The sequence below is a fragment of the Syzygium oleosum genome, unplaced genomic scaffold, assembly GCF_021117445.2.
Source record: "Syzygium oleosum isolate NSW1041296 unplaced genomic scaffold, Sole_v2.1 Sole_v2.04, whole genome shotgun sequence".
Lineage (NCBI taxonomy): Eukaryota > Viridiplantae > Streptophyta > Magnoliopsida > Myrtales > Myrtaceae > Syzygium > Syzygium oleosum.
The window spans coordinates 1,700,421-1,714,070 of record NW_026607488.1 but is presented as its reverse complement, the minus strand read 5'-3'; the positions used below and the strand labels follow the sequence as shown (position 1 = coordinate 1,714,070).

Genomic DNA, 13,650 nt, shown 5'->3' with positions numbered 1-13,650 from the left:
TTATCCTCATATCGATTACTTGCTGTTGATATTGATGACTTCGTCGATCAACTTCAAGGTTCTTGTAAATAACTTTCCCGTTGTGTGCTATCGATGACTTCAATGGTGAGTTGTCAATTCTTTTCAAGTTACCGATAATTCTATTTATAAATGATCATATTCTGCTCTCATCGACTAAGTCTATCACTTGTCAATAATAATCAAAAGTTAGTCATTTTTTTATGTAAACTTTTTTCCGACACTCTCCAAACACATGAATTGCAGGATGCAAATATCACTACATCAAACGACAAAGTAGAGGCAACAATACATCTACAGAAACAGATAGATAACATTGCAGGATGAAATTGACCCAAGTTGCACCAAATACTTTTACCCCTCATTTAGACAGTCAACACAGATCCAGTTCTCTCAAGAACAAACTTTTGTCATGTGAGAGTCCTTGTCGTTACTTTCTTGGTTAAGAAAAGGATAGTTTGTGTATCCAACAACAGGGTCATGAGTATAAAACATCTCTCGGACATACTCATTTAATGGGGCATTGATCTTGAACCTATATACTAAGTTAGGATTAGAAATGAAAATTTGACCGTACGATATCAAATCCACATCACCATCGGCTACGACCGTCATTCCTAGCTCTCGAGTGAAACCTCCAGTTGACATAAATGTACCTTGATAAGCTCTTCTTAGAGCTCGCATTAACTTGGCTTCTTCATTTTCGGTACCAATTTGTTCAGGAGATGGCATAAATCGGGGTTGAGTTACATGGAGATAAGCGAGTTCCGTTCCCATATGAGCCTAGAATGTGTTCAGTTGTTTGATCACTACGAGTCCTAGGTTGAGTGGATTAGAATCCATGGCATCGACAAAATTGATCACAGGTAAAATTCTAACTACCACTTGATCACTACCAACAGCTGCAACTACCGCTTGGACAATTTCCATCAAGAATCTGCACCTATTTTCAATTGAACCACCATATTCATCTGTTCTATCGTTGATTCCATCCTTCAGAAATTGATCAATGAGATATCCATGTGCTGCATGGAGCTCAATCCCATCGAAACCTAGCATTTTTCCAACATTGATGTCAAATGAACGCCATGTTACCAACTTATAAAATGTTAGAACATTATGATTCCCACAAATCCATATAGGTCAAGACCACACAAAATACTTTGATAATGGACTAGGCAATGCCTAATAGGTACCCCATTAAACAGGTGGATTCGGTCGGGTAAAAAATGGTCTGACTCAAATTTACCCATTTAACCCGTTTTGACCCATTTTCACGTAATACAAATATAGTGACCCATATCCAACCCATACCCAACCTGACTCATATTACTTAAACACTTCCATAATTAACTCAATCTTGAAAAACTCATACCCAAACTGAGGCTCGTGCAATATCAAGTAAGGGCCAGAGAGAGTGAAAAAAGAGTTACAGAGGTGGGTTTGGTGTAAGTAAGTTGTGAACCCATTTAATACCTGTATTATTTTGAGCATTACTATTCTAAACATATATATAACCCATTTACTTAATATAACTAACTCATATAACAACTTAGCTATCAAATATGGGTCAATAAATGGGTTTTTATGACACATTTTGACATGTCAACTAATAGGCTCATGGTCACGATCAAATTGGTTCGGAGCTATGTAGATCTATCAATGTGATCATGACAACGTGTCGAGTGCACTTCGGCTTTAGGGTGGCTAACATTAATAAGCTCCGTTTGTTCGCGGAAAATGAATGATTTGGAAATCATTTTCCTAAAAATGATCGCTTATATCACTTATAAAAATGAATAAACGAAAAAAGTTTCATTGTCCACAAAAATATTTAGACATAGATTGCTGTCGATAATGAAAATATTTTTCATTAATTAATTATTTCAAGTACTACGAGCAAATATTTTTAGGAAAACGTTTTCCAAATCATTCATTTTCTGCCAAACAAATAGATTCTAAGTGTGATCTCACATAACTTGACTACGTGGTCATAATGTGCCTTACATTCATATAGTCCCCTACATCCAAATATTTAAAACTCTTGGGTTGGACATTTCCCACAATAGAATCTCAAGAATCCACATGTTTGTTGAGTAATATATTAAACTTTAACCACGAGAAGAATTCTTTTTTTGTCTTTAAAGTGACGGGATTTTCACTTCGACTGTCTAAGTCAACTTTCTTGTAACCATTTTACTCTGTTCGATGTAATTCTCTATGAATCCTTGTCGTTCCACTTAAACGAGAAAGATTACATAAGATGTAAATTTTGAATACCATGTGTCATCAAATTAGAATAAGTGAATTACGACAAGAAATCTCGTAGCCTAACCTGCTCGGATGGAGTTGATTGCTGCCTGACGAAACTGCTCGACAACATTCGGAATTTCACATGTTTCCAAGGCTCGAGGTTTGGAGAAATTGTCTTGGGTTCCATCAGACATGAGTATTTTCCAGTTCTCCGATATGGACCGGTTGGTTGACGAAATTGGCGCACCCTCACCTGGCTGATAAATTAGAAATAAATTATGATTAGGCAATAATATAACTCTAATTCCCAAGATGCCAACATAGAAAAAAGGATCAATTGACGGAGAAATTTAGTTAATAGAGAAGAATCAAAGGTATTACCTTTATGGGATGCCCGACCGGCGTCCCACAATTGACAGAAAATTAGACCACCCTTGGCGTGAACAGCACCCACCACTTTCTTCCATGCTTAGATTTGTTCTTCGGTGTAAATTCCAGGAACATGTGGAAGCCTAAATCCAATGTATTTTTTAGACTAAACCAAAATTATAAACCGAGTCTAAGGAGTAATATAGAGTTAATTATAGATTTTTCACTTCAAGAAAATATAGTTTGTTCATGTAAGTAATTAGTGAATCAATTAGAACTTAAACCGAAACTGGGTTTGAACCAAACCGACCCAACCAACCTGTACATCTTTATTTGGCTCTATTCCAAACTCTTGCAATAATCTGATTTAGTCTCAAATTTTCTCACAGAAAACTACAGGACGTTCTCAGATCCACTTGAATGTCAAGCCATATAGAGAAGGAGAAAATTATAAGTGAGCGTCCCATGCAATGTCATTAGTGTATAAATACATAGTAAAATAACCGACTACAATCTGAAATTTAACTGAGAAAAAAAAGTATAAGCATGAAAAGTACCCCGCTCCCCGGTGAGTGATGATTGTGGCTTCAGTGATGAGAAGACGTCCCTCCGTTGACCGCTGTCCGCAGTACTCGGCGAGCGCCGGCAGTGGCACTCCATTCAAGGCTTGGCATCTCGTTAGAGGCGCGAGCACCACCGTTCGCTGCCATCCCAAACATGACTCGGTTTCGTCTCATGCGACTCATTAAGAAATGATAATGGAAAGCAAGAGCAACTAGTATCAGATGTAGAGTACCAATAAACACCTGTGTGAGAGGTTGAATCTGCCCATCATGCATTGACCGAAGAGGTCTGTCATTGCTATCCTTGGTTCGGGAAAAACAGATGAAGAGACCGACAAATTTTAGAGAATCGCGTTTACGGAAGCCAGAAGATGCGTTGATGATGGGTAGAGATGACTCTATTCATATAGGCATGGAAGATCCTCGTCCTTTTGGAAGGTACAATGATTGACATCGACGCAATTAAATAAGTTTCTTAAAAAATAAATGATGGGGAAATTTCAAAAGAATCCCTGAAGTGAGATAATTTTTTCGAAATGTCATTCAAATTGGGATTTATCTTAAAGTGCCCCTGAATTAATCACTTCGTTTCAATTGACACCCTATTTGACCGGCGGCACAAATCTTTGCCGGACAACAATCACATGCGTGTCATGTGTCATATTTCGCACCATGGATAAGGACCATAGGGACTGGCACTGCTTGCAATGACAAAATACTATAATTACAATGCAATTCACGTCCATCGATTTGCATAGAAGGAGAGAATGTTGAGCAAATCCTTCCAAACAAGCTAAGCAACACCCAAAAAGATACTTTTCTCGTATTATCATTACCATCAGCCTCACATTCCACCACATGCGACTGCCTTCTCGACATGTTTTTGCAACAAGTTTCAATCGCCTTCTGTCTGGACAAAGGAAGTGCTGTAATTGAGTTTAGTTTATTTGGGAAATTTGAGTATCGGGGTTTGGTTTAATCGGGAAATTTGGGATTTTTCGTCAACTTTGGACACATGTGATGCGGATGCACTCAAATCAGATATTTTTGGGACAAAATGCCCCCCATCTATGGCGCAAGACACGACACGTGACACGCACATAGTCATCATCTGGCAAAGATTTGTGGCGCCGGAATGGAGGGTCAATTGAGATGAAGCCACCAACTTCACATGGTATTCTGAGCTAAACCTCATTTTCGGAGTATGCTAAGATAAATGCCCCCACTTTAGGGGTTTTTTGAAATTTTCTCACAAATGAGTGCATTTGGTTGAAGTAAATAAAAATGGGATTGGTGTTCATGAAAGACTTTCTTTAATGTCCGTTTAATACTCATCCGACAAAGACTCCAGACCCTTAGTCTTTCTTTATCATTCTTAATCAGTCATGCCGCTCCTGACACTTTGATGTCCCCGCATTTTTCGTCAGGACGAATTATTTATATTTAACTCTTTTCTTAAAAAGCTGCCTAACCAAATTTAACTTAAAAAGCTGCTTAATCAATCTAACTTTTTTAAACATATAAGATACTTGTTTGGCTGTCCTTAGCCCTCTTCATCTAAATCTCATCTCCGCCATGTGCGTTAGCTAACTAACAATTGAAGTTTACCTTCATATTCATTTCTCACCTAGCATTAACCACTTATATTATTGCTTAAAATAAAACTCAGTGAAAGATTCCAAATCGGGGCCATCGTCAGCCGGCTCGAGAGGCATTGGCATATGTTCTACTTGTATAGATCATGACATTGCCGTACTTGTAAATGTATGCGGCAATTATGGATTCCCTTTTAGATCTTCTCGTGATCGTGTCAGTAACCCAAATGTTACTCCATCATCTTTCAAGGTTCCTTTTTTATGTAAAAGTTAGTGTCCGAGTCATGTAATGTACGAGGCACGAGAAGTTCGAATTGGCATTGTAGGTACTATGATGGATCTTTGGGTCGTCTCATATGGCAAGGGACAATTCCCCAGATTGTTTAACAGAAGTTCGAAATTACAACTATTTGCTTTTGAGACAGGTATGCGCTTATTGTTCAGCATTGTAGAAAGATTATTTGTCAACAAAATATTAATTAGCCATTTGTGTTAAGAACAATTGTGGGTGTTGAAAGTGACATTTTCGTCATCTTAGAAGGATCTTACCTTTGTTCTCTTTTAGCCTTTCTTTTATACTAAAAGCAAAAGCTCAAGCTATGTAAACTTATCCCAATTCCAATTTTAACCGAATTGAATATAGAGTGCTTCTTTTTTTAAAATATGATTCACAGTTCTCTTTCCTTTGTCCCATGTGGAATAATCAAGTCAATCATCAGAAATATGTAACGAGCTTACATAGCAAACTAAAAGGGAATGAATGAAGATGTACAAAAAAGTATTAAGCAATGGAAATTATTTTTTTTGTTCTAAAACTATCTTATAATGCCTACAACTTAAACCGGCTTTATCGGTTAATTCAAAAATATTCGAAGCATTATTTGATATATAAAAAGCTAATATTTGTAATTAGCTGCGCAACTCGTGGACAGTAGACTAGTAAACAATAACTTATGCAGTAAACATGGACATTCTCTTTAGCACGTTTGGAGATGCACAACGTATCTATGTTGTTTTAAGTTGAAAAACACTAATAAAGGTCGGGGAAAAGAAAATAAAAACATGGAGCTCAAAAACTTGTTTTGGGTCTTCTCGATTTCACATTATACTCGGAGGTATTGAATTTTAGGGTTGACTAAGTAAAGATGCATCCTGGGTTTCATGTTTCTGGTTTCTGTGCATCTTTCTTTTCCATATCGCCTAATATGGTTAGTGCACCTATCTTGCCACCTCTTTTGGTGAACGGTCTCCCGTGACCGATGGCAACCAAGTTGTTCATGAACAAGCGGCTCTGGTGAAGTAGTTGGTTTAACAGAATGAATTTAAGTTATAATCCACTTAGCACTATTCACCTTACTGGTAATTATCTGGTCTAACAGAATGAATTTAAGTTATGATCCACTTATCACTATTAACCATCTCTAAGGATGTACTTGTGCTTAAACCAACTACGTCACCAGAATAACTAGTTCATGAACATCTTCATGGTTTCCTTTCTATCAAGCGAAACCCCATTAAATGATGGAAGCCACTCATTCCGGTTCATCAATGCACGTTGCTAGGGGCAATGGAATAAGCACACATCATATGCAAAAATAACAAACGGAAAAATGGAACATGAGAAATTCAAAATGACCAGGTCGAATGGAGCTCAATCTGAGATGACGCTCACTTTGAACGGTTCAAAAAGCTACAGTCCAATCAACGTTGAAGGCGCAAACACCAATGCAAATGCAGAGAGCGATACATGTGACAAGGAGAGAGGCTTGGAGATAGTCGCCGTCGCCATCTCCGTCATCGACACCGAGGCTCCCATGGGACGAGTCTTCACACGAACTCACAATTGACGAAGAGGAGAACTCCAACTCACGATAGGCATTGAACTACAACTCTGTGAACTCTCCAAATCACAATGGGCGTTGAACTCCAACTCCTGAGAGGACCCAATCGCAATATGCATTGGCTTGATTGGGGCTTAGGGTTCAGAGGGGAGACGAGTGTTCTTTTGTTTCATAGGGAGAGATGACGTCCACTTGTGGAAGAGGCTTGATATGATGCCGTTTTTGAATTAGTTAATGATCCAAAACGGTGTCGTTTTGCACATGTGGCCCTTTTCACTTGAGCTATTTGCCACGTAAGAGAGAGAAATGAATAAAATAAGCCGTGTTAGCATTTTCCGTTAGTCAAATTGGATGAGACTAAACGAGGGACTTGATTGCTCCAACTTGCCAAGTCTTAGGACCCAATTGCACTTTTTGCAAGTTTTAGGATTCAATTGCACTTTTATAATAACTTTTAGGACTTCCAGTACACTTATTCCAAAACAAAATGAGTGCCATGATTGGAGGCACGACCAGCGTGCCAAAGTTGACAGAAAATTATGCCGCCTTTGGAGTGAACAGCATCCACCACCTTCTTCCATGCTTCGACTTGCTCTTCAGTGTAAATCCCAGGAGTACCTGGGAACCTGGTTTAACAACAGCATATTTCTTAACGTTAGTGATCCTCCTATGATCCAAAACGGGGTATATATTACTTGTTGTCGAGCAATGTAGGGTATGAATAGTTTGGCATCTGCCGGGCACACTGCCTAAATTAAACGGTGTAGTTATACTTACTGTTTGGTTGTGAAGTTCTTTTATGTAGATGGACAATGATATGCCCACAATTATAATTCCTTTTTGGCTATATATAGGAAACGACTTGATCTTGGGACAAGAGGACGTACCTGTTGGCCGTGTCTGAGATGAGGGTGCCTTCAGTAATGAGAAGACCACCCTTGGCCGATCTTTGCGCGTAGTACTCCGAATGAGCCGGCAACAGAATCTCATTGATCGCTCTGCATCTTGTCATAGGCGCTAGTACTACTGTTAAGAGAATAGTTGATTTAGCAGGAATTGAGGAGAGAGAAGGGAAAGAAGGAAGAGAGGTAGGAACAGAATTGTAATTGCTTACTCTTTAGCGTAATCTAATGGCCCTTTAAATAGCCGAGTACACATATGGATATCAATTATAAATGGAAACTAATTAATGGCTATCTTTAAAGATAGAAACTAATTGATGGCTATCCTTATTAATGCTGATTACTATCCTCGTCATAAATGGAATGTGATTCTCCTTAGTCTTGTTTAGGCATGTTCTTGCGCCGTGAATATACTTGCAATCCTTGGGATGTAACATTCCTTCCCCCATAGAGAGACGACTTGTCCTCAAGTCGAATATTATCCAAGAGGTGCTCATCCTCCCAACTGGAGTCGTCGGGCGCGAGGTCCTGCCATTGAACTAACACTTGTGAGACCGGCTTAGAATCCTTCATAATAACTCGTTGACCCAAAATTGCTAGTGGCTTGTGAATGGGTTGGTGATCAACAACTGCCTCTGGGAGTGGGCGCACTCTAGTGGAGTGTGAAGCCATATACGGTTTGAGTAGTGAACAATGAAAAACTGGGTGTATGCGACTGGAAGTTGGCAAGGAAAGTCGATAAGCCACTTGTCCCACGCGTTCCTCCACAGGGAACGGACCATAGTAGCGAAGTCCAAGTTTGTGGGCTGAGTCTTTGCGAGCTGACAGCTGGCGATAAGGATGAAGACGAAGAAGCACCATGTCGCCTGGTTTGAAAGAAATATCAGTGCGGTGCTTATCTGCCTGGGCTTTCATGACCGCCTGAGCTTTGGATAAATTGGCACGTAACTGAGACAAAATTATCACGTGAGCGCAAGTCATGATCGACTGCTTCGACAGCACTGGTGCCTGCATAATAGGCCACGAGGGAGGGAGATTTTCTGCCGAATGTCACCTCGAAGGGCATCATACCCGTAGAAGCCTGGAACGTGGTGTTGTAGTGATACTCCGCCCAGCTAAGTATCTTGGACCACTTGGAGGGCTGATCATGAACAAATGAACGAAGGAACTGTTCAATGCAGCGATTGGCACGCTCCGTTTGTCCGTCCGATTGCGGGTGGTAAGCGGATGAGAAGTGCAGCTTTGTTCCCTGGAGTTTAAACAACTCCTTCCAAAAGGCACTCTGAAAAATGGGGTCACGGTCAGAAATAATGGAGTGAGGTATGCCGTGTAGCTTTCCCACTGTAGTCCAGAAAACTTGGGCCACCTTGGTGGCAGTGTAACGTGGTGGCAAAGAAGCGAGGTGGGCCCCCTTGGAAAAACGATCAACGACCACTAATATGGCCGTATACCCAGCAGATGGTGGTAAATGTGTGATGAAATCCATAGAGAGATCGGTCCATAATGAGTCGAGTGGTGCAATGGGTTGAAGTAACCCGTAGGGGTGATGGTTGGTGGGTTTGCACTTTTGGCAAACATCGCATGCTTGGACGAACTTGGCTATGTCCTTGCACATGCCGTCCCACTGAAAATGCGCAGAGATGCGTTGTAAGGTCCGTTGTATCCCAGAGTGACCACCATGTAAGCTGGAGTGATAATCTGACAAAAGGAAGGGCACAAGGGAGGAGTCCGCCGACAAGAACAAGCGGCCACGGTGACGGAGCAAACCTGATGAGTAAGACCACCCGGGCTGGGAGTCAGGTGCACGCTGTAGGTCGTCAATGATGCTCTTTGTACGCTAGTTTAGCAGCAACTCGGCACGAAGGGTGTCAAGGTCAGTATTCACGGGACGGGATAATGTCAAAAGTGCGCTCTCCTGGTTATCGTCATCATAAACCCTTGACAAGGCATTTGCCGCTGCGTTTTTCTTGCCCGGCTTGTACTCAATAGAGTAGTCAAAGCCGACCAATTTCGAGAAGAACTGTTGTTGTTCTGGTGTCTGGATGGTTTACTTAAGAAGATGGTGCAGCGGCCTATGATCTGTCCGGATAATGAAGTGAGCGCCGAGCAGATATTGACGCCACTTCTGAACAGCATACTGTATTGCGAACAACTCACACACATAAGTTGACTTGCTGCGCATGATGGGAGAAAGTTTGCGACTGTAGAAGGCTAGCGGGTGTTCAGACTGCATCAATACTGCGCCAATTCCTACGCCGCTAGCATCAGTCTCCACAACAAAGGGAATGGAAAAATTAGGTAGTGCTAATACCGGGGCATGACTCAAAGCTTCCTTGAGGGAGTTGAAGGCGTGATCGGCTTGTGCGCACCATGCGAATCCGTCCTTGGTGAGGAGGTCCGTGGGGGGGGGGGGGGGGGGTGGCTAACGTCGCGTTGTAGCGGATGAAACGACGATAATAGCCGGTCAACCCCAAGAAGCCGCGAACCTGCTTAGGCATTGTTGGGAGTGGGCAGCCTCGAACCGCTTCAAGCTTGGTAGGATCAGCGGAGACACCGTGCACTGAAACAATATGTCCAAGGAATTCGACAGTGGGTGTTGCGAAGCTGCACTTCGAGTGTTTGATTGCCAGGTGGTGGTGACGCAGAGTGGCAAATACTTGTTGGAGATGATCAAGATGAAAGGCCAAATCCTTGCTATAAACAAGAATATCGTCGAATAATATAACAACGAAACGACGAAGAAACGGTCGGAATACCTCATTAATTAACGCCTGAAAGGTGGATGGTGCGTTGGTGAGTCCAAAGGGCATTACCAGGAACTCGAAGTGGCCGTGGTGAGTCCTGAAGGCTGTTTTGTGAATGTCGGAGGGATCCATCCGGATCTGATGATATCCGGAGCGCAAATCCAATTTGGAGAAAATGACAGCGCCGTGCAATTCGTCCAATAGCTCATCAACCGTTGGAATGGGGAATCGATCTCGAATAGTGGCAGCATTAAGCTTCCTGTAATCGACGCAGAAGCACCAAGAGCCGTCCTTCTTTTTTACCAAGAGGACCGGCGAACTGAAGGCCGAGCGACTAGGGCGAATGAGTCCATCCCGGAGGAGTTTCGTGACTAGGCGTTCAATCTCATGTTTTTGGTAGTGTGGATAACGGTAAGGTCGGACATTGACCGCCTCGGTGCCCGTTTTGAGGGGAATGCGGTGGTCGACATCACGCGCCGGTGGAAGGCCGGTTGGTTGGGCAAATAGGTCGTCGTACTCCGCAAGAAGGATTTGTACTGACAACGGAATGTCAGCATCCACGTCTATTGGAGGTTGGTCTGATGAAGAGGCGGATAAGCACATGTAGCCTGCGCTTATGCCGTCAGCCGCCATGAGTTTGAAAAGGCCCGAGGATGAGACCGAGAGTGCGGGCAGAGAGGAGTCACCTTGCAGCCGCACTGGTTGGCCATGGTGCTGGAATTCCATTGTCATGTTGGCTTGGTCTGTTACGACTGGCCCCAAAGTTTCTAGCCATTGGACGCCCAAAACAATATCAGTGCCCTGTAGGTCAAGAATAAACTGGTCCATGGTAAATAAATGGGCAAAAGAACACTACAAGTGCCATAACTTGTGTACGGCGCTCACTTTGGTGCCATAAGTTTTTTTTGGGTCACTTTAATGCTAAAATTTTTGAAAAACGATCACTTAAGTGCTAAAATTTTTGAAAAACAATCACTTAAGTGCCAACTCCGGTGCCGTACATAATTTTTCGCCGGAAATCCGACATGGCATTTTTTTTATTAATTTCTGAAGCTGACATGGCTCGCCGGAGATTGGCACTTAAGTGATCGTTTTTCAAAATTTTTAGCACTTAAATGATCGTTTTTAAAAAATTTTAGCACTTAAGTGATCGTTTTTCAAAAATTTTAGCACTGAAGTGATCCAAAAAAAACTTATGACACTTAAGTGATCGTTTTTCCTCCGACTTGACACCAAAGTGATCCGAAAAAAAGTTATGGCACCAAAGTGATCTCCGTACACAAGTTATGGCACTTATAGTGTCCTTTTGCCTAAATAAATGGGTCTGAAGCAGTACGGGCACATCGCGACATATGGCCATGCATCGTAGGGTATCACCATTGCCAACCAACACTTGGAAGGGAGTGATTGGTGACAGCGGCAGGGCAAGGAACTTGGACATACGCGTAGAGAGGAAGTTATGTGTGCTTCCTCCATTAACTAGTACTTGAACCGACTGACCTCGCACTGTTCCCGTCATGTGCATGGATTTGGCCGAACGTTGGCCCAGGAGAGCATTGAGGCTGACTTCGGGTTCAGGTGGAGTAGTTTGGATGGCCTCACTTTCGATTGGCAGAGAGACGTCGTCCGAGTCGTCGAAGCCCTCCAAATATAAAAGGGTCGGACGCCCTTTACAATGATGCCCGCGGACAAATTTTTCGTCACAGTTGAAGCATAGACCTTTGTCACGTCGTACTTGCATCTCTTCTGCGGACAGATGTTTAACGGGAAGCCATGGAAGTGGTGGTTGTGCGGTTGCAGATGCGGACGGGTAGGGTGATGCGAAAGGACGCGGGGAAAACGACCGGTTGCGCGGCTCGCTGAACTGGGCCTCGTACATGCGTGCTAATGCGAAGGCATCGTGCAAGTCCACTGGGTGGTGAGCTTGGACGGCCATGCGCACCCGGAGTTGCAGGCCAGAAATAAAAAACTATGTAAGTGTGCCGGTGAGAGTCCACATACCTTGCTGGAAAGATTTTCGAAGGTGGCCTAGTAATCAAGTACGGAACCCGTTTGCGATAACTTGGCAAGGAGGGCCATTGCATCTTCGTATTCGGAGGGGCCAAAGCGATGACGGATAGCACGAGTAAATGCATCCCAATCCGGCAAAAGATTTTTGGCTGCCAATCCTTGATACCAAGTGGCGGCGGGAGCATCGAGGTGCATTGCCGCTAGCAGTAGGCGATCCTCGGGGTGAGTGATAATAGTGAAAAAAATGGCTTACATTGAAAAGCCAAACAGATGGATCACCCGAAGAGAAACACGGAAATATGAGACATGGTGTCGGGCGCTAGGTTGGCCTCTCATCCGTATGGGTGGGTTTCGGTGGGCCACTCCCGAGAATGCTGGACGTCATAGGATTGGATGAGGTGGGCGGTGGTGATTCATCCATATGGGTGTGTTTCAGCGGGCCACTCCCGAGAATGCCGAACGTCATAGGATTGGATGAGGTGGGCGGTGGTGATGGTTCTATTCGGAGGATAGCTGTGAGACGTTGGTCACGTTTATCCAGGAGAGTCATGAGGCTATCGGCAGTCAGTTGATTGGCTGTAGAGGTAATGAGATCTTGTCGTAATTGTTTGACAGCTCCAGCGGTTTCATTGGCTAGTTGTTGCACCGCTTGCAATTGGGTCTCCTGTTCTTGAGAACAAGTTGCAGGCATGGTGGAGGTGTGAGTCGACAAGAGCACCAAATTGTTAAGAGAATAGTTGATTTAGCAGGAATTGAGGAGAGAGAAGGGAAAGAAGGAAGAGAGGTAGGAACAGAATTGTAATTGCTTACTCTTTAGTGTAATCTAATGGCCCTTTAAATAGCCGAGTACACATATGGATATCAATTATAAATGGAAACTAATTAATGGCTATCTTTAAAGATAGAAACTAATTGATGGCTATCCTTATTAATGCTGATTACTATCCTCGTCATAAATGGAATGTGATTCTCCTTAGTCTTGTTTAGGCATGTTCTTGCCCCGCGAATATACTTGCAATCCTTGGGACGTAACAACTACCCTGTGACTGAGAGAGATCAAACTTGCCCATTTGGCATGGAGTGAAGAAGTTCACGGCCATTTACGTGCGTAGCTTTATGTTCTGTCGAGAATGGACAGAAAAAGTTGACACTAATATGGTGTGATTTGAGGTTGAACTCCATTGCTCATTGGTAGTTGTTGCCATTTGAAACATTGCAGTAAAATCGGCATAATTCATTTTTAGCATACCGAGGTTTGATTTTCATTTGAGTTTTAGCCCAACGTCGTCGCACGTTGGGAAAATCGAATTGCAATTTGGCCTTCTTTGACCTACTTTTTCTTCAAAAAAATAGTG

At 42.7% G+C, this 13,650-nt stretch overlaps 1 protein-coding gene across 1 annotated transcript; it reads right to left on the bottom strand.

Annotated features, from left to right (window-relative positions):
* Window positions 1-411: 411 nt before the first annotated feature.
* On the bottom strand, window positions 412-13,395 carry LOC115693622 (12-oxophytodienoate reductase 7-like). The gene is made up of 6 exons (XM_056310727.1): window positions 13,335-13,395; window positions 7,527-7,662; window positions 7,137-7,265; window positions 2,354-2,538; window positions 912-1,070; window positions 412-635 (listed from the first exon to the last, which is right to left on the bottom strand). Exons 1-6 carry the CDS (start codon window positions 13,393-13,395, stop codon window positions 412-414), a joined length of 894 nt encoding a protein of 297 aa, XP_056166702.1.
* Window positions 13,396-13,650: the final 255 nt, after the last annotated feature.

Bases quoted from the DNA above. Each gene is read 5' to 3' on its own strand.
- LOC115693622 (XM_056310727.1), bottom strand. From the start codon at position 13,395: ATGGCCGTGAACTTCTTCACTCCATGCCAAATGGGCAAGTTTGATCTC. The intron at 7,663-13,334 runs GTAGTTGTTACG...TCTTAACAGTAG, and splicing joins TGATCTCTCTCAGTCACAGG to TACTAGCGCCTATGACAAGA. The intron at 636-911 runs GTGATCAAGTGG...CTCGAGAGCTAG, and splicing joins GGTAGTTGCAGCTGTTGGTA to GAATGACGGTCGTAGCCGAT.